This window comes from Oncorhynchus kisutch, unplaced genomic scaffold (genome assembly GCF_002021735.2).
Source record: "Oncorhynchus kisutch isolate 150728-3 unplaced genomic scaffold, Okis_V2 scaffold2905, whole genome shotgun sequence".
Taxonomy (NCBI): domain Eukaryota; kingdom Metazoa; phylum Chordata; class Actinopteri; order Salmoniformes; family Salmonidae; genus Oncorhynchus; species Oncorhynchus kisutch.
In genome coordinates this window covers 217501-241641 of record NW_022264850.1, presented here as the reverse complement: position 1 = coordinate 241641, position 24141 = coordinate 217501, and the positions used below count along the sequence as shown (strand labels likewise).

The 24141-nt window shown below is 46.5% G+C and overlaps 1 protein-coding gene across 3 annotated transcripts in view; it reads left to right on the top strand.

The window, feature by feature from the left end:
- The first annotated feature begins 3811 nt into the window (after positions 1-3811).
- The window catches only part of LOC116371036 (COP9 signalosome complex subunit 1), a 26722-nt gene continuing 6392 nt past the window's right edge, over positions 3812-24141 (top strand). For 2 of the 3 annotated variants that reach the window (XM_031819963.1, XM_031819965.1), the window contains exons 1-11: positions 3853-3917; positions 6619-6861; positions 10630-10722; positions 12689-12870; positions 13447-13611; positions 15281-15416; positions 16408-16485; positions 16687-16747; positions 20431-20516; positions 21131-21225; positions 22019-22124. In XM_031819963.1, the coding sequence (XP_031675823.1) occupies positions 3885-3917; positions 6619-6861; positions 10630-10722; positions 12689-12870; positions 13447-13611; positions 15281-15416; positions 16408-16485; positions 16687-16747; positions 20431-20516; positions 21131-21225; positions 22019-22124 (1278 nt within the window). In that variant the 5' untranslated portion in view covers positions 3853-3884. Of the gene's footprint in view, positions 3918-6618; positions 6862-10629; positions 10723-12688; positions 12871-13446; positions 13612-15280; positions 15417-16407; positions 16486-16686; positions 16748-20430; positions 20517-21130; positions 21226-22018; positions 22125-24141 lie in introns of all 3 variants that reach the window. The other variant, XM_031819964.1, reaches the window with a different exon arrangement.

Below are 24141 nucleotides of genomic sequence, written 5' to 3'. Positions count from 1 at the left end.
AGAGAGAGGGGAGAGGGGGGGGTAGAGGGAGGAGAGAGGGGGGGGTAGAGGGAGGGAGAGAGAGGGGGGGTAGAGGGAGGGAGAGAGAGGGGGGGTAGAGGGAGGGAGAGAGGGGGGTAGAGGGAGGGAGAGAGGGGGGGGGTAGAGAGAGAGAGAGGGGGGGGAGAGAAGAGGGGGGGTAGAGGGAGGAGAGAGAGGGGGTGTAGAGAGAGGGAGAGAGAGGGTGGGGGGTAGAGAGAGAGAGGGGGGGTAGGGGAGGGAGAGAGAGGGGGGGTAGAGGAGGGGGAGGGAGAGAGGGAGGAGAGGGAGAGAGGGGGGGGGTAGAGGGAGAGAGGAGAGGGGGGTAGAGGGAGGGAGAGAGAGAGGAGAGAGGGGGGTAGAGAGAGAGAGGGGGGGCGGGGGTAGAGAGGGAGAGAGAGGGGAGAAGGGTGGGGGGTAGAGAGAGAGAGGGGGTAGAGGGAGGGAGGGAGAGAGGGGGGGTACGAGAGAGGAGAGGGGTAGAGGGATGGGAGAGAGAGAGGGGGGGTTAGGAGGGAGAGAGAGAGGGGGTTTAGAGGGAGGGAGGGAGAAAGAGAGTGGGTTAAGGGAGGGAGGGAGAAAGAGAGGTGGGTTTAAGGGAGGGGAGAGAGAGAAGAGAGGGGGTAGAGCCGGGGGAGGGGAGAAAGAGAGGGGTTAAGGGAGGGGAAGAAAAGAGAGGGGTAGAGGAAGGGAGAGAAAGAGAGGGTGAGATGTTTCGTTGCCAGTGTTATTTATTTTAGCAGTAGGATCTGTTCTGTTTTTTACCAGCTCCATGCTTCTGTGTTGTTGCATCAGTGATATTCTACTGAACTTTGATTAAACAAAAACAACAAATGTAACATTTAACAGAACAAAAAGGAACGGTCTGTTTTTGATGACCAGGGGTGTATTCATTATGCTGATTCTGTTGCAAAACATTTCTTAAACGGAAGCAGACGGAAACAAAACGGGGGAGAGACTTACCTGGATTTGTCCAATAGAAACTCCAAACTGTTACAAAACGTTCTGTTGTGCAGCAGAATTGGTGGAATGAATACACCCCTGTTTTAATGTTGCCAAAAGATAGCTCTTCACTGAACTTGTGATTTAAAAAAAGGGACCGTATTCGTGAACACTAATAAGTGCTAACCTTCATATATACACACTGAACAAAAATAATAAACTCAACATGTAAAGTGTTGGTCCCATGTTTCATAAGCCGAAATAAAAGATCCCAGAAATGTTCCATCCGCACAAAAAGCTTATTTCTCTCAATGTTTTGTGCACACATTGTTTACCGTCCCTGTTAGTGAGCATTTCTCCTTTGCCAAGGTAATCCATCCACAGGCCCAGGTGTGGCATATCAAAAAGCTGATTAAACAGCATGATCATTACACAGGTGCACCTTGTGATGGGGACAATACAAGGCCACTCTAAAATGTGCAGATGTCTCAAGTTGAGGGAGCGTGCAATTGGCATGCTGACAGCAGGAATGTCCTGCAGAGTTGTTGCCAGAGAACTTAATGTTAATTTCTTTACCACCTTCAATGTTTTCGAGGATTTGGCAGTAGGTCCATCAGACCTCACAACCGCAGACCACGTTGTATGGCGTCATGTGAGCGAGCGGTTTACTGATGTCAACGATGTGAACAGAGTGCCCCGTGATGGAGGTGGGGTTATGGTATACAGGCATAAGCTATGGACAACGAACACAATTGCATTTTATCGATGGCAATTTGAATGCAGAAAGTACAGTGACGAGATCCTGAGGCCCATTAGAGGTATCTGTGATCAACAGATGCATATCTGTATTCCCAGTCATGTGAAATCCATAGATTATGGCCTAATGAATTCATTTAAATTGACTGATTTCCTTATATGAACTATAACTCAGTAAAATCAGTTAAATTGTTGTATGTTGAGTTTATATATTTTCATTCAGTATCGTACTTATACGCTCTTGAAAACCCTTACTATCCGTAGGGTCAAATCTATACACTTTCTGCAGCAGTTTGAACAGATCCATACACTGTGTGTGCCTCCAGTAGACTAACTATCCCCAGTTATACTGACACACAGGTGCTCCATAATGACAAAGCAAAAACAGGGTTTTAGATATTTTTTGCAAGTGTATAAAAAATAAAAACTGGAAATATTACATTTCCATAAGAATGTATGGGGTGGCAGGGTAGCCTAGTGGTTAAGAGCATTGGACTAGTAACTGAAAGGTTGCAACTGAAAGGTTGCAAGTTCAAATCCCCGAGCTGACAAGGTACAAAATCTGTCGTTCTGCCCCTGAACAGGCAGTTAACCCACTGTTCCTAGGCCGTCATTGAAAATAAGAATTTGTTCTTAACTGACTTGCCTGGTAAAATAAAGGTACAAAAAAAATATATATATATATATATAAAAAATGTAGACCCTTTACTCAGTGCTTTGTTGAAGCCCCTTTGGCATCAATAGCAGCCTAGAGTCTTATTGGGTATGATGCTACAAGTTTGGCACACCTGCATTTGGGGAGTTTCTCCCGTTCCTCTCTGGCGATCATGTCAAACTCTGTCAGACACCTATTTTCAGGTCGCTCCAGTGATATTCGATTGGGTTCAAGTCCGGGCCTCTCAAGAACATTCAGAGACTTGTCCCGAAGCCACTCCTGTGTTGTCTTGGCTGTGTGCTTAGGGTCGTTGTCCTGTTAGAAGGTGAACCTTCGCCCCAGTCAGAGGTCCTGAGCTCTATGGAGCAGGTTTTTATCAAGGATCTCTCTGTACTTTGGGCTGTTAATCTTTGCCTCGATCCTGACTAGTCTCCCAGTCCCTTCCGCTGAAAAACATCCCCACAGCATGATGCTGCCACCATGCTTCACCGTAGGGATGGTGGCAGGTTTCCTCCAGACGTGATGCTTGGCATTCAGTTTCAACAGACCAGAGTATCTTGTTTCTCACAGTCTGAGAGTCCTTAGGAGCTTTATGACAAAGTCCAAGCAGACTGTCTTTTAATGAGGAGTGGCTTCTGTCTGGCCACTCTACCATAATGGCCTGATTGGTGGAGTGTTGCAGAGATGGTTGTTCTTCTAGAAGGTTCTCCCATCTCCACAGAGGAACTCTGGAGCTCTGTCAGAGTGATCATTGGGTTCTTGGTCATCTCCCTGACCAAGGCCCTTCTCCCCTGATTGCTCAGTTTGGCCGGGCAGCCAGCTCTAGGAAGAGTCTTAGTGGTTCCAAACTTCTTCAATTTAAGAATGATGGAGGCCACTGTGTTCTTGGGGACCTTCAATGCTAAAGACATTTTTTGGTACCCTTCCCCAGATCTGTGCCTCGAATAATTCCTTTGGTCTCATGGCTTGGTTTTTGCTCTGGCATTCACTGTCAACTGTGGGACCTTATATAGACAGGTGTGTGCCTTTCCAAATCCTGTCCAATCAACTGAATAACATAACAAAATATTAGAAAAGGTCAATGGGTTTGAATACTTTCTGAATGCGCTGTATATAGGGATTAGGGTGACATTTCAGATGCTCACAGTCAACCAGACATGGGATTTTCCCTGACTAATCAGGAATTATTGGTTTTGTGGGAATAAGGCTGTCACGTAACAAAATGTGGAAAAAAGTGTAGGGGTCTGAATACTTCCCGAATGCCGGTGTATAGCTAACTAGTCGGCGGATACTAGGCTTTATATACTAGTCCAATATACTAGGCGTTATAACCATGTATGATAATGTATGATTGTGGGTATTAAAATGTTTCATAACAGCGCCAAAGTTGGGTTTGTTCCAGCTAGTCATATTTTGATTTTAGGCAGTGACTTTTGCTCCACGGGGATTTAGATACAAGTTGCACTCCCATACCCCGGATGTGATTATTGTGTTTGTGTCGGCAGAGAAGGAGATGCCTCTGCCCGTACAGGTCTTTAACTTTCAGGTAAACTTGTGTTTTCAAAACTTGTTTTCAACAGTTTATATAACCGGGAACACGTTTGAATGACTATATTTTTTTGTTTAGATTGAGTTGATCTATTTGGTCCTCTAACAAAGTGTTTTCAACTAGAGTTAGCTAACAAGCTAATCTTGCTAGCTAATGTTACCTAAGAAGCTATGCTGGGGTCTCAACATCAAGTTAGTCCTTATTAGCTAATAAATTTAGCGTTAGGGCATATTGAACTAGGTTTATTATAGATTATAAATCTTCAATTTGTTTGATAGATATAGCTAACTAGTCGGCGGATTAAAAAAACAAACAAACAGGTGTAGCTAAATTAGTTATAGAAAATGTAAACAGACAGTTTGGCTCGTGTTGAGTCGTTACTGTAATTTGCTTATTTAAAAAGAAACCTGACTGCAGTTAGTAATTCCTTACTAGCATAGCTACATCTGTGTCAAACGTTAGCGTAGCCACCTAAAATGCAAGCCATTTAGCTAACTAAATAAACATGTAGTTAGCTAGAGAAGATTGCCATAGAGACAATTTAAGAATTGTTTCCATCACCCTGAAACCTTTCACCAACCCCTGCAGTTCAGTTTAGGCGCTGTTCATTTAGAGACAACGCATTAATTGACATCCCTTTTGTGCAAGAAGCAGGACTTCCATGTTTCTTAAATGTCTCAGACCTTGTTTCTTCCACCAATTCACATGTGTGACCCACCTTGTTTGTACAGCAACAAATATACACTACATCACCAAAAGTATGTGGACACCTCTTCAAATTAGTGGATTCTGCTATTTCAGCCACACTCGTTGCTGACGGGTGTATAAAATCGAGCACACAGCCATGCAATCTCTATTAAATAAAATCCATGCAATCTCCATAGACAAACATTGGCAGTAGAATGGCCGTACTGAAGAGATTAGTGACTTTCAAAATGGCACCGTCACAAGATGCCACTATTCCAACAAGTCCGTTTGTAAAATTTCTACCCTGCTAGAGCTCGCCCTGGACAAATGTAAGTGCTGATATTGTGAAGTCAAAATGTCTAGGAGCAACAACTGCTCAGCCGTGAAGTGGTAGGCCTCACAAGATCACAGACTGGGACCACTGAAGCGCTACTGAGTTCCAAACTGCCTCTGGAAGCAACGTCGGCACAAGAACTGTTCGTCGGAAGCTTCATGGGCTCTCGAGTGGCGCAGTGGTCTAAGGCACTGCATCTTGGTGCTAGAGGTGTCACTACAGACCCTGGTTTGTTTCCAGGCTGTATCACAACCGGCCAAGTCCCATAGGGCGGCGCACAATTGGCCCAGCGTCGTTCGGGTTTGGCTGGTGTAGGCTGTCATTGTAAATAAGAATTTGTTCGTAACAGACTTGCCTGGTTAAATAAAGGTTACATTCTTAAAAAATCTATGGGTTTCCATGGTGACGCTTGGCATTGTGATCTTGGTGTGCGACTGCTCGGCCATGGAAACCCATTAAAATGTTTTGTTGAGTGTAAAGCTCACATACATTGGAATCTGGAGCAATGGAAACGTGTTCTCTGGAGTGATGAATCACACTTCACCTTCTGGCCGTCCAACTGGGTTTGGTGGATGCAAGGAGAATGTCACCTGTCCCAAAGCATAGTGCCAACTGTAAAGTTTGGTGGATAAAGAATAATGGTCTGGGGCTGTTTTTTATGGTTCGGGCTAGGCCCCTTAGTTACAGTGAAGGGAAATGTTTACGCAGTATAGATTATTTTTCTGTGGCAACAGTTTGGGAAGGCCCTTTCCTGTTTCAGCATGACAATGCCCCCGTGCACCAAGCGAGGTCCATACAGAAACAGCAAGTCCCCGCAGCAATGTTCCAACATCTAGTGGAAAGCCTTCCCAGAAGAGTGGAGGCTGTTATAGCAGCAATGTTCCAACATCTAGTGGAAAGCCTTCCCAGAAGAGTGGAGGCTGTTATAGCAGCAATGTTCCAACATCTAGTGGAAAGCCTTCCCAGAAGAGTGGAGGCTGTTATAGCAGCAATGTTCCAACATCTAGTGGAAAGCCTTCCCAGAAGAGTGGGAAACAAGTCAATAACACAGTATAATTTTTTTAAAGAGTCTATATACATTGTGTGCAAAAGGCATGAGGAGGTAGGTGATTACTTACAATACACAACCCCAAATAACATCCAGCTAATGTGGTGAGAGTTCTGGCTAACTGACATGACTTATCATGCGAAGTGCTTTAAGTCATCAAGGACAGAAATCACTCTTCCCCCCCCCCCCCCCCTTCCTTCCCTGCATCTCCCCCTCTCCCTCCACCCCCCCACCCCCCTTCCTTCCCTGCATCTCCCCCCTCTCCCGCCTTCCCTGCATCTCCCCCCTCTCCCGCCTTCCCTGCATCTCCCCCCTCTCCCGCCTCCCCTCCACCCCCCACCCCCCTTCCTTCCCTGCATCTCCCCCCTCTCCCGCCTTCCCTGCATCTCCCGCCTTCCCTGCTTCTCCCCCTCTCCTGCCTCCCCTCCATCCCCCCCCTTCCTTCCCTGCATCTCCCTCTCTCCTGCCTCCCCTCCTTCTCCCGCCTCCCTTCCATCTCCCCCTCTCCTGCCTCCCCTCCATCTCCCCCTCTCCTGCCTCCCCTCCACCCCCCCCTTCCTTCCCTCCATCTCCCCCTCTCCCGCCTCCCCTCCATCTCCCCCCTCTCCCGCCTCCCCTCCCTCCTCCAGGACAGCTCAGTGTCAGGGCTGGAGGTTTCTGCAGGGGCAGAACAAGCTCAGGCTCAGGACAGCGAAAGAGACAGGGACATGGCCAGAGACAGGGACAAGAGTAGGCCTAGTTTGGCCCAGACCTCGGCCTCAGAGCTTCCCTGTACCTCCCATAGCAGCAGCAGACCCAATCAGCTGTCACCGTTCACTGCAGGGGACTACGTCCTCAGCTCTAGCCTCTCAGCATGCTCCCTGCTCCCAGAGGTAGGACCACCAGAGCAGACAGAGCGAAGCTCTGATATATGGAGTTGTTTTAAGGTCATTACCAAGGATCATTTTGCTATTTCATATTGAATTTTAAGACCCCTTGAAGTATAAAATAAAATCGAACACATGTTTTTTTGATAAATAATTTTTGTCCTTACTGCTATTAGGGCGGCAGGTAGCCTAGTGGTTAGAGGGGCGGCAGGTAGCCTAGTGGTTAGAGGGGCGGCGGGTAGCCTAGTGTTTAGAGGGGCGGCGGGTAGCCTAGTGTTTAGAGGGGCGGCGGGTAGCCTAGTGTTTAGAGGGGCGGCGGGTAGCCTAGTGTTTAGAGGGGCGGCGGGTAGCCTAGTGTTTAGAGGGGCGGCGGGTAGCCTAGTGTTTAGAGGGGCGGCGGGTAGCCTAGTGTTTAGAGGGGCGGCGGGTAGCCTAGTGTTTAGAGGTGCGGCGGGTAGCCTAGTGGTTAGAGCAGGTAGCCTAGTGGTTAGAGCAGGTAGCCTAGTGGTTAGAGCAGGTAGCCTAGTGGTTAGAGCGTTGGGCCAGTAACCAAAAGGTTGCTGGATCGAATCCCCGAGCTAGGTAAAAATCTGTTCTGCCCCTGAACAAGGCAGTTAACCCACTGTTCCTAGACCAGTTAACCCACTGTTCCTAGACCAGTTAACCCACTGTTCCTAGACCAGTTAACCCACTGTTCCCAGGCCGTCATAGAAAATAAGAATTTGTTCTTAACTGACTTTCCTAGTTAAATAAAGGTTTTTATAAAATTGGCCCATACAAACACAGAATATCATTCACTACATGGAACAATGGATAGTCCCCCACAAAACAATCAAAAGACAGTTTGTTCTGAAGTGTCTGCCCTATAAGAGAGATCAGGTAGCCTAGTGGTTAGAGCAGGTAGCCTAGTGGTTAGAGCAGGTAGCCTAGTGGTTAGAACAGGTAGCCTAGTGGTTAGAACAGGTAGCCTAGTGGTTAGAGCAGGTAGCCTAGTGGTTAGAACAGGTAGCCTAGTGGTTAGAACAGGTAGCCTAGTGGTTAGAACAGGTAGCCTAGTGGTTAGAGCAGGTAGCCTAGTGGTTAGAACAGGTAGCCTAGTGGTTAGAACAGGTAGCCTAGTGGTTAGAGCAGGTAGCCTAGTGGTTAGATCAGGTAGCCTAGTGGTTAGAACAGGTAGCCTAGTGGTTAGAACAGGTAGCCTAGTGGTTAGAACAGGTAGCCTAGTGGTTAGAACAGGTAGCCTAGTGGTTAGATCAGGTAGCCTAGTGGTTAGATTAGGTAGCCTAGTGGTTAGATTAGGTAGCCTAGTGGTTAGATTAGGTAGCCTAGTGGTTAGAGCAGGTAGCCTAGTGGTTAGAGCAGGTAGCCTAGTGGTTAGAGCAGGTAGCCTAGTGGTTAGATCAGGTAGCCTAGTGGTTAGATCAGGTAGCCTAGTGGTTAGAGCAGGTAGCCTAGTGGTTAGAGCAGGTAGCCTAGTGGTTAGAACAGGTAGCCTAGTGGTTAGATCAGGTAGCCTAGTGGTTAGAACAGGTAGCCTAGTGGTTAGATCAGGTAGCCTAGTGGTTAGAGCAGGTAGCCTAGTGGTTAGAGCAGGTAGCCTAGTGGTTAGAACAGGTAGCCTAGTGGTTAGAACAGGTAGCCTAGTGGTTAGAGCAGGTAGCCTAGTGGTTAGATCAGGTAGCCTAGTGGTTAGAACAGGTAGCCTAGTGGTTAGAACAGGTAGCCTAGTGGTTAGAACAGGTAGCCTAGTGGTTAGAACAGGTAGCCTAGTGGTTAGAACAGGTAGCCTAGTGGTTAGATCAGGTAGCCTAGTGGTTAGATTAGGTAGCCTAGTGGTTAGATTAGGTAGCCTAGTGGTTAGAGCAGGTAGCCTAGTGGTTAGAGCAGGTAGCCTAGTGGTTAGATCAGGTAGCCTAGTGGTTAGATCAGGTAGCCTAGTGGTTAGAGCAGGTAGCCTAGTGGTTAGAGCAGGTAGCCTAGTGGTTAGAACAGGTAGCCTAGTGGTTAGATCAGGTAGCCTAGTGGTTAGAGCAGGTAGCCTAGTGGTTAGAACAGGTAGCCTAGTGGTTAGAACAGGTAGCCTAGTGGTTAGAACAGGTAGCCTAGTGGTTAGATCAGGTAGCCTAGTGGTTAGATTAGGTAGCCTAGTGGTTAGATTAGGTAGCCTAGTGGTTAGATTAGGTAGCCTAGTGGTTAGAGCAGGTAGCCTAGTGGTTAGAGCAGGTAGCCTAGTGGTTAGATCAGGTAGCCTAGTGGTTAGATCAGGTAGCCTAGTGGTTAGAGCAGGTAGCCTAGTGGTTAGAGCAGGTAGCCTAGTGGTTAGAACAGGTAGCCTAGTGGTTAGATCAGGTAGCCTAGTGGTTAGAGCAGGTAGCCTAGTGGTTAGAGCAGGTAGCCTAGTGGTTAGAACAGGTAGCCTAGTGGTTAGAACAGGTAGCCTAGTGGTTAGAGCAGGTAGCCTAGTGGTTAGATCAGGTAGCCTAGTGGTTAGAACAGGTAGCCTAGTGGTTAGAACAGGTAGCCTAGTGGTTAGAACAGGTAGCCTAGTGGTTAGAACAGGTAGCCTAGTGGTTAGATCAGGTAGCCTAGTGGTTAGATTAGGTAGCCTAGTGGTTAGATTAGGTAGCCTAGTGGTTAGATTAGGTAGCCTAGTGGTTAGAGCAGGTAGCCTAGTGGTTAGAGCAGGTAGCCTAGTGGTTAGATCAGGTAGCCTAGTGGTTAGATCAGGTAGCCTAGTGGTTAGAGCAGGTAGCCTAGTGGTTAGAGCAGGTAGCCTAGTGGTTAGAACAGGTAGCCTAGTGGTTAGATCAGGTAGCCTAGTGGTTAGAGCAGGTAGCCTAGTGGTTAGAGCAGGTAGCCTAGTGGTTAGAACAGGTAGCCTAGTGGTTAGAACAGGTAGCCTAGTGGTTAGAACAGGTAGCCTAGTGGTTAGATCAGGTAGCCTAGTGGTTAGATCAGGTAGTCTAGTCTGATATATGGAGTTGTTTTAAGGTCATTACCAAGGATCATTTTGCTATTTCATATGGAATTTTAAGACCCCTTGAAGTATAAAATAAAATCGTTTTTTTGATAAATCATTTTTGTCCTTACTGCTATTAGGGCGGCAGGTAGCCTAGTGGTTAGAGGGGCGGCAGGTAGCCTAGCGGTTAGAGGGGCGGCAGGTAGCCTAGCGGTTAGAGGGGCGGCGGGTAGCCTAGTGGTTAGAGGGGCGGCGGGTCTAGGGGGTCATATTAGTGTCTAGGCCAAACTGTTCAGACACTACAGACAGTTGGCAGATCGGCTGTACTGACTCAAGTAGCTTGTCGGGGTCATAGATCAAAATGGAGAACACCGTCATGTTTGTGAGGGTCTCATCGTTCCATTGAAGGGTCAGTCGTTTGTAGGCTGTTCGGACGCTACAGAAGTGAGAAGACCGTTTGGGATGTCTCGTGGTCTGACAAACACCGCTCTAGCTTAAATGGATGGATTTCTATGGGGCTTTTTTTAAATGCTAATTCGATTTCAGTAGGTGCCCGGACATTGACCTTAGTGGGTTAACCTCTAAAAGTCTCTCTCTCTCTCCCCCGCTCGCTCCCTCTCCATCTCACCTTCTCTCTCCCCCTCCCTTCCATCCCTCTCTCTCTTCATCTCCCCCGCTCTCTCTCTCCATCTCCCCGCTCTCTCTCTCCATCTCCCTCGCTCTCTCTCTCCATCTCCCTCGCTCTCTCTCTCCATCTCCCTCTCTCTCTCTCTCCATCTCCCACGCTCACTCTCTCCTCCCTCTCTCTCCTCCAGGGGGCTGTTGAGCCGATGCAGATCGATGCTGACCCCCAGGAAGACCAGCAGAATGCTCCAGACACCAACTATGTGGTGGAAAACCCCACACTGGTACGTTACTATAGCACTAAACTAGCACTGGTACGTTACTATAGCACTAAGCTAGCACTGGTACGTTACTATAGCACTAAGCCAGCACTGGTACGTTACTATAGCACTAAGCTAGCACTGGTACGTTACTATAGCACTAAGCTAGCACTGGTACGTTACTATAGCACTAAGCTAGCACTGGTACGTTACTATAGCACTAAGCTAGCACTGGTACGTTACTATAGCACTAAGCTAGCACTGGTACGTTACTATAGCACTAAGCTAGCACTGGTACGTTACTATAGCACTAAGCTAGCACTGGTACGTTACTATAGCACTAAGCTAGCACTGGTACGTTACTATAGCACTAAGCTAGCACTGGTACGTTATAATAGCACTAAGCTAGCACTGGTACGTTACTATAGCACTAAGCTAGCACTGGTACGTTACTATAGCACTAAGCTAGCACTGGTACGTTACTATAGCACTTAAGCTAGCACTGGTACGTTACTATAGCACTAAGCTAGCACTGGTACGTTACTATAGCACTAAGCTAGCACTGGTACGTTACTATAGCACTAAGCTAGCACTGGTACGTTACTATAGCACTAGGCTAGCACTGGTACGTTACTATAGCACTAAGCTAGCACTGGTACGTTACTATAGCACTAAGCTAGCACTGGTACGTTACTATAGCACTAGGCTAGCACTGGTACGTTACTATAGCACTAAGCTAGCACTGGTACGTTACTATAGCACTAAGCTAGCACTGGTACGTTACTATAGCACTAAGCTAGCACTGGTACGTTACTATAGCACTAAGCTAGCACTGGTACGTTACTATAGCACTAAGCTAGAACTGGTACGTTACTATAGCACTAAGCTAGCCTGGTACGTTACTATAGCACTAAGCTAGCACTGGTACGTTACTATAGCACTAAGCTAGCACTGGTACGTTACTATAGCACTAAGCTAGCACTGGTACGTTACTATAGCACTAAGCTAGCACTGGTACGTTACTATAGCACTAAGCTAGCCTGGGACGTTACTATAGCACTAAGCTAGCACTGGTACGTTACTATAGCACTAAGCTAGCACTGGTACGTTACTATAGCCCTAAGCTAGCACTGGTACGTTACTATAGCACTAAGCTAGCACTGGTACGTTACTATAGCACTAAGCTAGCACTGGTACGTTACTATAGCACTAAGCTAGCACTGGTACGTTACTATAGCACTAAGCTAGCCTGGTACGTTACTATAGCACTAAGCTAGCCTGGGACGTTACTATAGCACTAAGCTAGCACTGGTACGTTACTATAGCACTAAGCTAGCACTGGTACATTACTATAGCACTAAGCTAGCCTGGTACGTTACTATAGCACTAAGCTAGCACTGGTACGTTACTATAGCACTAAGCTAGCCTGGTACGTTACTATAGCACTAAGCTAGCACTGGGACGTTACTGACTGTATCTTCCTTAGCTTTGTAGTTCTTCTATATTCTATGCTGAACACTGAACTAAATGAAGTCAGTCTGTCACATGGTGGTCAACTCCTATCATGTGTTATCTTTTCACTGTTTTGTCTCTTTCTCTCTCTCACTCTCTCAACCTCTGTCTCTGTCTCTCTCGCTCTGTTTTTCTCTCAATCTCACTGCCTCTCGCTCTCTGTTTCTCTGTTTTTCTCTTTTGTCTCCCTGTCGTTCATCTGTCCTGGTCTCCCTGTCTTTCATCTCTCCTGGTCTCCCTGTCTTTCCTCTCTCCTGGTCTCCCTGTCTTTCATCTCTCCTGGTCTCCCTGTCTCTCCTGGTCTCCCTGTCTTTCCTCTCTCCTGGTCTTTCATCTCTCCTGGTCTCCCTGTCTCTCCTGGTCTCCCTGTCTTTCCTCTCTCCTGGTCTCCCTGTCTCTCCTGGTCTCCCTGTCTCTCCTGGTCTCCCTGTCTCTCCTGGTCTCCCTGTCTTTCATCTCTCCTGGTCTCCCTCTCTAGGACCTGGAGCAGTTTGCATCCAGCTACAGCGGTCTGATGCGTATTGAGAGACTGCAGTTCATAGCACAACATTGTCCCCAGCTCCGTGCCGAGGCCCTGAAGATGGTCCTGTCCTTCGTCCAGAGGACCTTCAACGTAGACGTGTACGAGGAGATCCACCGCAGACTCAGCGACGCCAAGCGGTGAGGAGACAGAGTGTATGTGTGTGTGTGTGTGAGAGAGAGTGTAGTGTGTGTGTGTGAGTGTGAAGCGGGGCCTATAAGGTACAAAAGTGTGTGTGAGAGAGAGAGAGTAGTGTGTGTGAGCGTGAAGTGGAGCCTATATAAGGTACAAAAGTGTGTGTGTGTGTGTGAGAGAGTGTAGTGTGTGAGAGTGAAGTGGAGCCTATATAAGGTACAAAAGTGTGTGTGAGAGAGTGTAGTGTGTGTGTGAGCGTGAAGTGGAGCCTATATAAGGTACACAAGTGTGTGTGTGTGTGTGTGTGTGTGTGAGAGAGAGTGTAGTGTGTGTGTGTGAGAGTGAAGTGGAGCCTATATAAGGTACACAAGTGTGTGTGTGTGAGAGAGAGAGTGTAGTGTGTGTGAGAGTGAAGTGGAGCCTATATAAGGTACAAAAGTGTGTGTGTGTGAGAGAGAGAGAGTGTTGTGTGTGTGTGTGTGTGTGAGAGTGAAGCGGAGCCTATATAAGGTACAAAAGAGTGTGTGTGTGAGAGTGAAGTGGAGTGTGCATACGACCCTAACATCTCTGTCTATTCCCAGACAGGCGCAGGGTGTCCCTGACGCGGTGCCTGATGGGCCGGCGGAGGCCCCTCTCCTGGACACAGCCTGGGCAGAGAGCACCAGGAAAAAGGCCCTTCTCAAACTGGAGAAGCTGGACACTGACCTCAAGAACTACAAGGGAAACTCCATCAAAGAGAGCATCAGGTAACTAGCTACGGGGGGGAAACTCAAGTCGACATTGTTTTCACTGTATTACATGTGTGTCACAAGCAGTGGAGATGGAACTCGACTGTGTTTACAAGCAGTGGAGATGGAACTCGACTGTGTCACAAGCAGTGGAGATGGAACTCGACTGTGTTACATGTGGGTCACAAGCAGTGGAGATGGAACTCGGCTGTGTTTACAAGCAGTGGAGATGGAACTCGACTGTGTTACATGTGTGTCACAAGCAGTGGAGATGGAACTCGACTGTGTCACAAGCAGTGGAGATGGAACTCGACTGTGTTACATGTGGGTCACAAGCAGTGGAGATGGAACTCGACTGTGTCACAAGCAGTGGAGATGGAACTCGGCTGTGTTTACAAGCAGTGGAGATGGAACTCGACTGTGTTTACAAGCAGTGGAGATGGAACTCGACTGTGTTTACAAGCAGTGGAGATGGAACTCGGCTGTGTTTACAAGCAGTGGAGATGGAACTCGGCTGTGTTACAAGCAGTGGAGATGGAACTCGACTGTGTTTACAAGCAGTGGAGATGGAACTCGACTGTGTTACAAGCAGTGGAGATGGAACTCGACTGTGTTACAAGCAGTGGAGATGGAACTCGACTGTGTCACAAGCAGTGGAGATGGAACTCGACTGTGTCGCAAGCAGTGGAGATGGAACTCGACTGTGTCACAAGCAGTGGAGATGGAACTCTACTGTGTTTACAAGCAGTGGAGATGGAACTCGACTGTGTTTACAAGCAGTGGAGATGGAACTCGACTGTGTTTACAAGCAGTGGAGATGGAACTCGGCTGTGTCACAAGCAGTGGAGATGGAACTCGACTGTGTTTACAAGCAGTGGAGATGGATTTCCACTGTGTTTACAAGCAGTGGAGATGGAACTCGACTGTGTCACAAGCAGTGGAGATGGAACTCGGACATCATGCATGGCTAGAACCTAGGGCATCTGCTGGGTTTACACAGACCCAGTGATTTCGGCTCCATGAGAGGGAACGTCGTCTTTCCTTCCGGTTCTCTGCTGTCCATGACTGGAACCAACTGCAAAAATCTCTGAAGCTGGAGACTCACATCTCCCTCACTAGCTTTAAGCACCAGCTGTCAGAGCAGCTCACAGATCACTGCACCTGTACATAGCCCATCTGTAAACAGCCTGTCTATCTACCTCATCCCCATACTGGTATTTATTTATTTATCTTGCTCCTTTGCACCCCAGTATCTCTACCTGCACATTCATCTTCTGCACATCTATCACTCCAGTGTTTAATTGCTATATTGTAATTACTTCGCCACCATGGCCTATTTTTTTCCTAATCTTACCTCATTTGCACTCACTGTATATAGACTTTTTGTTTTCTTTTGTTCTACTGTATTATTGACTATGTTTTGGTTATTCCATGTGTAACTGTGTTGTATGTGTCGATTTGCTTTGCTTTATCTTGGCCAGGTCGCAGTTGCAAATGAGAACTTGTTCTCAACTAGCCTACCTGGTTAAATAAAGGCCCCTCCCTCCCCCGTCTCCTCCTCCCCCCCCCCTCTCAACCTCCCCTCCTCCCCCTCCTCCTCCCTCTCTCCTCCTCCTCCCCTTCTCTCCTCCCTTCTCTCCTCCTCCCCCTCTCTCTCCTCCCTCTCCCTCTCTCTCTGTCTATTCAGGCGGGGTCATGATGACCTTGGGGACCACTATTTAGACTGTGGAGATCTCAGCAACGCCCTGAAGTGTTACAGCCGAGCCCGAGACTACTGCACTAGTGCCAAGCATGTCATCAACATGTGTCTGAACGTCATCAAGGTACTATGACATCATCAACATGTGTCTGAACGTCATCAAGGTACTATGACATCATCAACATGTGTCTGAACGTCATCAAGGTACTATGACATCATCAACATGTGTCTGAACGTCATCAAGGTACTATGACATCATCAACGTGTCTGAACGTCATCAAGGTACTATGACATCATCAACATGTGTCTGAATGTCATCAAGGTACTATGACATCATCAACATGTGTCTGAATGTCAAGGTACTATGACATCATCAACATGTGTCTGAATGTCATCAAGGTACTATGACATCATCAACATGTGTCTGAATGTCGTCAAGGTACTATGACATCATCAACATGTGTCTGAATGTCATCAAGGTACTATGACATCATCAACATGTGTCTGAATGTCATCAAGGTACTATGACATCATCAACATGGTGCCTGAATGTCATCAAGGTACTATGACATCATCAACATGGTGTCTGAATGTCATCAAGGTACTATGACATCATCAACACGGTGCCTGAATGTCATCAAGGTACTATGACATCATCAACACGGTGTCTGAACGTCATCAAGGTACTATGACATCATCAACACGGTGTCTGAACGTCATCAAGGTACTATGACATCATCAACACGGTGTCTGAATGTCATCAAGGTACTATGACATCATCAACACGGTGCCTGAATGTCATCATGGTACTATGACATCATCAACATGGTGCCTCCGAAAGTCATCAAGGTACTATGACATCATCAACATGGTGTCTGAATGTCATCAAGGTACTATGACATCATCAACACGGTGCCTCCGAAATGAATGTTTATGAATGTTCATGTCAACTTTTATCGTCAAGTTGTGTCTTCACTTGGTCAAGTCTATAAACGTGGCTTGTCTTGACCTAACATCCTTGGAAGGTTTCTCAAACCTTTTCTCTCCTCTGTCTCTCTCCCTCTCTGTGTATTTCTCTCTCCTGTCTGTCTCTCTGTGTCTCTCTCTCTCGCTAGGTTAGCGTTTACCTCCAGAACTGGTCCCATGTACTTAGCTACGTCAGCAAGGCAGAATCCACTCCAGAGATAGCTGAGGTTAGTACTGAATGACATGAAATATAACCTTTCCATCGTACCTTCCTAGTGAGAGAAACTTGTAAAATCAAGCAGTATGAGAATTTGTTCAATAGATGTTCTCCTTTTTAAATTGTGTGTGTGTGTGTGTATATAGTAGACTCTAATATAGCCTTCACACTGAGAGAAAATCACTGACTTACCTCCCGCTTGTTCTTCTAGCAACGAGGAGAGAGAGACGGTCAGAACCAATCTGTCCTCACCAAACTAAAATGTGCTGCGGGTAAGACCTCATACTGTACTGTTAGGAGGACCACTGAAGTCTACAGCTAAGACATTATACTGTTAGGAAGACCACTGAAGTCTACAGCTAAGACCTCATACTGTACTGTTAGGAGGACCACTGAAGTCTGCAGCTAAGACCTCATACTGTACTGTTAGGAGGACCACTGAAGTCTACAGCTAAGACATTATACTGTACTGTTAGGAGGACCACTGAAGTCTACAGCTAAGACATTATACTGTACTGTTAGGAGGACCAGTGAAGTCTACAGCTAAGACATTATACTGTACTGTTAGGAGGACCACTGAAGTCTACAGCTAAGACCTCATACTGTACTGTTAGGAGGACCACTGAAGTCTACAGCTAAGACATTATACTGTACTGTTAGGAGGACCACTGAAGTCTACAGCTAAGACATTATACTGTACTGTTAGGAGGACCACTGAAGTCTACAGCTAAGACATTATACTGTACTGTCAGGAGGACCACTGAAGTCTACAGCTAAGACATTATACTGTACTGTTAGGACGACCACTGAAGTCTACAGCTAAGACATTATACTGTTAGGAGGACCACTGAAGTCTACAGCTAAGACATTATACTGTTAGGAGGACCACTGAAGTCTACAGCTAAGACATTATACTGTTAGGAGGACCACTGAAGTCTACAGCTAAGACATTATACTGTACTGTTAGGAGGACCACTGAAGTCTACAGCTAAGACATTATACTGTACTGTTAGGAGGACCACTGAAGTCTACAGCTAAGACATTATACTGTACTGTTAGGAGGACCACTGAAGTCTACAGCTAAGACATTATACTGTACTGTTAGGAGGACCACTGAAGTCTACAGCTAAGACATTATACTGTTAGGAGGACCACTGAAGTCTACAGCTAAGACATTATACTGTTAGGAGGACCACTGAAGTCTACAGCTAAGACATTATACTGTTAGGAGGACCACTGAAGTCTACAGCTAAGACATTATACTGTTAGGAGGACCACTGAAGTCTACAGCTAAGACATTATACTGTACTGTTAGGAGGACCACTGAAGTCTACAGCTAAGACATTATACTGTACTGTTAGGAGGACCACTGAAGTCTACAGCTAAGACATTATACTGTACTGTTAGGAGGACCACTGAAGTCTACAGCTAAGACATTATACTGTACTGTTAGGACGACCACTGAAGTCTACAGCTAAGACATTGTACTGTTAGGAAGACCACTGAAGTCTACAGCTAAGACATTGTACTGTTAGGAGGACCACTGAAGTCTACAGCTAAGACATTATACTGTTAGGAGGACCACTGAAGTCTACAGCTAAGAAATTATACTGTTAGGAGGACCACTGAAGTCTACAGCTAAGACATTATACTGTTAGGAGGACCACTGAAGTCTACAGCTAAGACATTATACTGTACTGTTAGGAGGACCACTAAGTCTACAGCTAAGACATTATACTGTACTGTTAGGAGGACCACTGAAGTCTACAGCTAAGACATTATACTGTACTGTTAGGAGGACCACTGAAGTCTACAGCTAAGACATTATACTGTACTGTTAGGAGGACCACTGAAGTCTACAGCTAAGACATTATACTGTACTGTTAGGAGGACCACTGAAGTCTACAGCTAAGACATTATACTGTACTGTCAGGAGGACCACTGAAGTCTACAGCTAAGACATTATACTGTACTGTTAGGACGACCACTGAAGTCTACAGCTAAGACATTATACTGTTAGGAGGACCACTGAAGTCTACAGCTAAGACATTATACTGTTAGGAGGACCACTGAAGTCTACAGCTAAGACATTATACTGTTAGGAGGACCACTGAAGTCTACAGCTAAGACATTATACTGTTAGGAGGACCACTGAAGTCTACAGCTAAGACATTATACTGTTAGGAGGACCACTGAAGTCTACAGCTAAGACATTATACTGTACTGTTAGGAGGACCACTGAAGTCTACAGCTAAGACATTATACTGTACTGTTAGGAGGACCACTGAAGTCTACAGCTAAGACATTATACTGTACTGTTAGGACGACCACTGAAGTCTACAGCTAAGACATTGTACTGTTAGGAGGACCACTGAAGTCTACAGCTAAGACATTATACTGTTAGGAGGACCACTGAAGTCTACAGCTAAGAAATTATACTGTTAGGAGGACCACTGAAGTCTACAGCTAAGACATTATACTGTTAGGAGGACCACTGAAGTCTACAGCTAAGACATTATACTGTACTGTTAGGAGGACCACTAAGTCTACAGCTAAGACATTATACTGTACTGTTAGGAGGACCACTGAAGTCTACAGCTAAGACATTATACTGTACTGTTAGGAGGACCACTGAAGTCTACAGCTAAGACATTATACTGTACTGTCAGGAGGACCACTGAAGTCTACAGCTAAGACATTATACTGTACTGTTAGGACGACCACTGAAGTCTACAGCTAAGACATTATACTGTTAGGAGGACCACTGAAGTCTACAGCTAAGACATTATACTGTTAGGAGGACCACTGAAGTCTACAGCTAAGACATTATACTGTTAGGAGGACCACTGAAGTCTACAGCTAAGACATTATACTGTTAGGAGGACCACTGAAGTCTACAGCTAAGACATTATACTGTTAGGAGGACCACTGAAGTCTACAGCTAGACATTATACTGTACTGTTAGGAGGACCACTGAAGTCTACAGCTAAGACATTATACTGTACTGTTAGGAGGACCACTGAAGTCTACAGCTAAGACATTATACTGTACTGTTAGGACGACCACTGAAGTCTACAGCTAAGACATTGTTACTGTTAGGAAGACCACTGAAGTCTACAGCTAAGACATTGTACTGTTAGGAGGACCACTGAAGTCTACAGCTAAGACATTATACTGTTAGGAGGACCACTGAAGTCTACAGCTAAGAAATTATACTGTTAGGAGGACCACTGAAGTCTACAGCTAAGACATTATACTGTTAGGAGGACCACTGAAGTCTACAGCTAAGACATTATACTGTACTGTTAGGAGGACCACTGAAGTCTACAGCTAAGACATTATACTGTACTGTTAGGAGGACCACTGAAGTCTACAGCTAAGACATTGTACTGTTAGGAGGACCACTGAAGTCTACAGCTAAGACATTATACTGTTAGGAGGACCACTGAAGTCTACAGCTAAGACATTGTACTGTTAGGAAGACCACTGAAGTCTACAGCTAAGACATTATACTGTACTGTCAGGAGGACCACTGAAGTCTACAGCTAAGACATTGTACTGTTAGGAGGACCACTGAAGTCTACAGCTAAGACATTATACTGTTAAGAGGACCACTGAAGTCTACAGCTAAGACATTGTACTGTTAGGAGGACCACTGAAGTCTACAGCTAAGACATTGTACTGTTAGGAGGACCACTGAAGTCTACAGCTAAGACATTGTACTGTTAGGAGGACCACAGCTAAGACCTCATACTGTACTGTTAGGAGGACCACTGAAGTCTACAGCTAAGACATTATACTGTACTGTTAGGAGGACCACTGAAGTCTACAGCTAAGACATTATACTGTACTGTTAGGACGACCACTGAAGTCTTAGGTCATAATAGGTAATAAAACCTATTTTTAAATTGTGAGTTGCGCTTTCAAATGTTTCTCTTGACCCCACCCCCTCCAGGTTTGGCAGAGCTGGCCTCTAGAAAGTACAAACCGGCCGCTAAGTGCTTCCTCCAGGCTTCATTTGACCACTGCGACTTCCCAGAGGTCAGATATCAATATATCCCTCTATCGCTGACCCCAACTCACTTGACCCCGCCCCCAACTCACAGGACCCGCCCCCAACTCGCCTGACCCTGCTTCCAACTCGCCTGACCCTGCTTCCAACTCACCTGACCCTGCTTCCAACTCACCTGACCCTGCTTCCAACTCACCTGACCCTGCTTCCAACTCACCTGACCCTGCTTCCAACTCACCTGACCCTGCTTCCAACTCACCTGACCCTGCTTCCAACTCACCTGACCCTGCTTCCAACTCACCTGACCCTGCTTCCAACTCACCTGACCCTGCTTCCAACTCACCTGACCCTGCTTCCAACTCACCTGACCCTGCTTCCAACTCACCTGACCCTGCTTCCAACTCACCTGACCCGCCCCCAACTCACTTGACCCCGCCCCCAATTTACAGGACCCTGCCCCCAACTCGCCTGACCCTGCCCCCAACTCGCCTGACCCTGCCCCCAACTCGCATGACCCCGCCCCTAACTCGCCTGACCCCGCCCCCCCCAACTCTACCATATCTGGTCTGAGCCATGATGTTGCTGTGTACATGGAGTGTTTTAGGATTGAGGAGTTGTAACCTGTTGTGGACCCCCTCTTCAGCTCCTGTCCCCCAGTAATGTAGCGGTGTATGGAGGGATGTGTGCCCTGGCCACCTTCGACAGACAGGAACTACAGAAGAACATCATCTCAAGCAGGTAGGCTCCCTACGCAGTGTGCACCACACTTAGTCGTCCCCTCCTAAGAAGTACACTTCAGGAAAATGCTAACTGTTGTTAATTGAAGAGCTTCATTGTTCTCTCCAAGTTAATTGAAGAGCTTCATTGTTCTCTCCATGTTAATTGAAGAGCTTCATTGTTCTCTCCATGTTAATTGAAGAGCTTCATTGTGGAAGGCCTTGATGAGAACTGTTATGAAGGGGAGCAGCTTGATGGGTGATGACAGATTTCAGTACATATTGAAACATCAGCATCTCCCTTTCTCTCTCTCTCTCTTTCTCCCTGTCTCTCTCTCTCTTTCTCCCTGTCTCTCTCTCTCTTTCTCCCTGTCTCTCTCTTTCTCCCTGTCTCTCTCTTTCTCCCTGTCTCTCTCTCTTTCTCCGTCTCTTTCTCTCTCTTTCTCCCTCTCTCTCTCTCTCTCTTCCTGTCGCTCTCTCTCTTCCTGTTGCTCTCTCTCTCTCTTTCTCCCTGTCTCTCTCTTTCTCCCTGTCTCTCTCTTTCTCCCTCTCTCTCTCTTTCTCCGTCTCTCTTTCTCCCTGTCTCTCTCTCTTTCTCCCTGTGTCTCTCTCTCTCTTTCTCCCTCTCTCTCTTCCTGTCTCTCTCTCTCTCTCTCTTTCTCCGTCTCTCTTTCTCCCTGTCTCTCTCTCTTTCTCCCTGTGTCTCTCTCTCTTTCTCCCTCTCTCTCTTCCTGTCGCTCTTCCTGTCGCTCTCTCTCTTCCTGTTGCTCTCTCTCTCTCTCTCTCTCTCTCTGTCTCTTCTCTTCTCTCTCTAGCTCCTTTAAGTTGTTTTTAGAGTTGGAGCCCCAGGTGCGTGACATAATCTTCAAGTTTTACGAATCAAAGTACGCATCCTGTCTGAAACTACTGGATGAGATGAAGGTAAGGAAGAAAACAGTTTAATGTGGACAGTTACAGGCTGACTAGATGATAATGGAGAAGACAGAGCTGGCTGTTACAGGCTGACTAGATGATAATGGAGAAGACAGAGCTGGCTGTTACAGGCTGACTAGATGATAATGGAGAAGACAGTTTAATGTGGACAGTTACAGGCTGACTAGATGATAATGGAGAAGACAGAGCTGGCTGTTACAGGCTGACTAGATGATAAGTGGAGAAGACAGAGCTGGCTGTTACAGGCCTGACTAGATGATAATGGAGAAGACAGTTTAATGTGGACAGTTACAGGCTGACTAGATGATAATGGAGAAGACAGAGCTGGCTGTTACAGACTGACTAGATGATAATGAGAAGACAGAGCTGGCTGTTACAGGCTGACTAGATGATAATGGAGAAGACAGAGCTGGCTGTTACAGGCTGACTAGATGATAATGGAGAAGACAGTTTAATGTGGACAGTTACAGGCTGACTAGATGATAATGGAGAAGACAGAGCTGGCTGTTACAGTCTGACTAGATGATAATGGAGAAGACAGAGCTGGCTGTTACAGGCTGACTAGATGATAATGGAGAAGACAGAGCTGGCTGTTACAGGCTGACTAGATGATAATGGAGAAGACAGAGCTGGCTGTTACAGGCTGACTAGATGATAATGGAGAAGACAGAGCTGGCTGTTACAGGCTGACTAGATGATAATGGAGAAGACAGAGCTGGCTGTTACAGTCCTGACTAGATGATAATGGAGAAGACAGAGCTGGCTGTTACAGGCTGACTAGATGATAATGGAGAAGACAGAGCTGGCTGTTACAGGCTGACTAGATGATAATGGAGAAGACAGAGCTGGCTGTTACAGGCTGACTAGATGATAATGGAGAAGACAGAGCTGGCTGTTACAGGCTGACTAGATGATAATGGAGAAGACAGAGCTGGCTGTTACAGGCTGACTAGATGATAATGGAGAAGACAGAGCTGGCTGTTACAGTCTGACTAGATGATAATGGAGAAGACAGAGCTGGCTGTTACAGGCTGACTAGATGATAATGGAGAAGACAGAGCTGGCTGTTACAGGCTGACTAGATGATAATGGAGAAGACAGAGCTGGCTGTTACAGGCTGACTAGATGATAATGGAGAAGACAGAGCTGGCTGTTACAGGCTGACTAGATGATAATGGAGAAGACAGAGCTGGCTGTTACAGTCTGACTAGATGATAATGGAGAAGACAGAGCTGGCTGTTACAGTCTGACTAGATGATAATGGAGAAGACAGAGCTGGCTGTTACAGTCTGACTAGATGATAATGGAGAAGACAGAGCTGGCTGTTACAGTCTGACTAGATGATAATGGAGAAGACAGAGCTGGCTGTTACAGGCTGACTAGATGATAATGGAGAAGACAGAGCTGGCTGTTACAGGCTGACTAGATGATAATGGAGAAGACAGAGCTGGCTGTTACAGGCTGACTAGATGATAATGGAGAAGACAGAGCTGGCTGTTACAGGCTGACTAGATGATAATGGAGAAGACAGAGCTGGCTGTTACAGGCTGACTAGATGATAATGGAGAAGACAGAGCTGGCTGTTACAGGCTGACTAGATGATAATGGAGAAGACAGAGCTGGCTGTTACAGGCTGACTAGATGATAATGGAGAAGACAGAGCTGGCTGTTACAGTCTGACTAGATGATAATGGAGAAGACAGAGCTGGCTGTTACAGGCTGACTAGATGATAATGGAGAAGACAGAGCTGGCTGTTACAGGCTGACTAGATGATAATGGAGAAGACAGAGCTGGCTGTTACAGTCTGACTAGATGATAATGGAGAAGACAGAGCTGGCTGTTACAGGCTGACTAGATGATAATGGAGAAGACAGAGCTGGCTGTTACAGTCTGACTAGATGATAATGGAGAAGACAGAGCTGGCTGTTACATGCTGACTAGATGATAATGGAGAAGACAGAGCTGGCTGTTACAGGCTGACTAGATGATAATGGAGAAGACAGA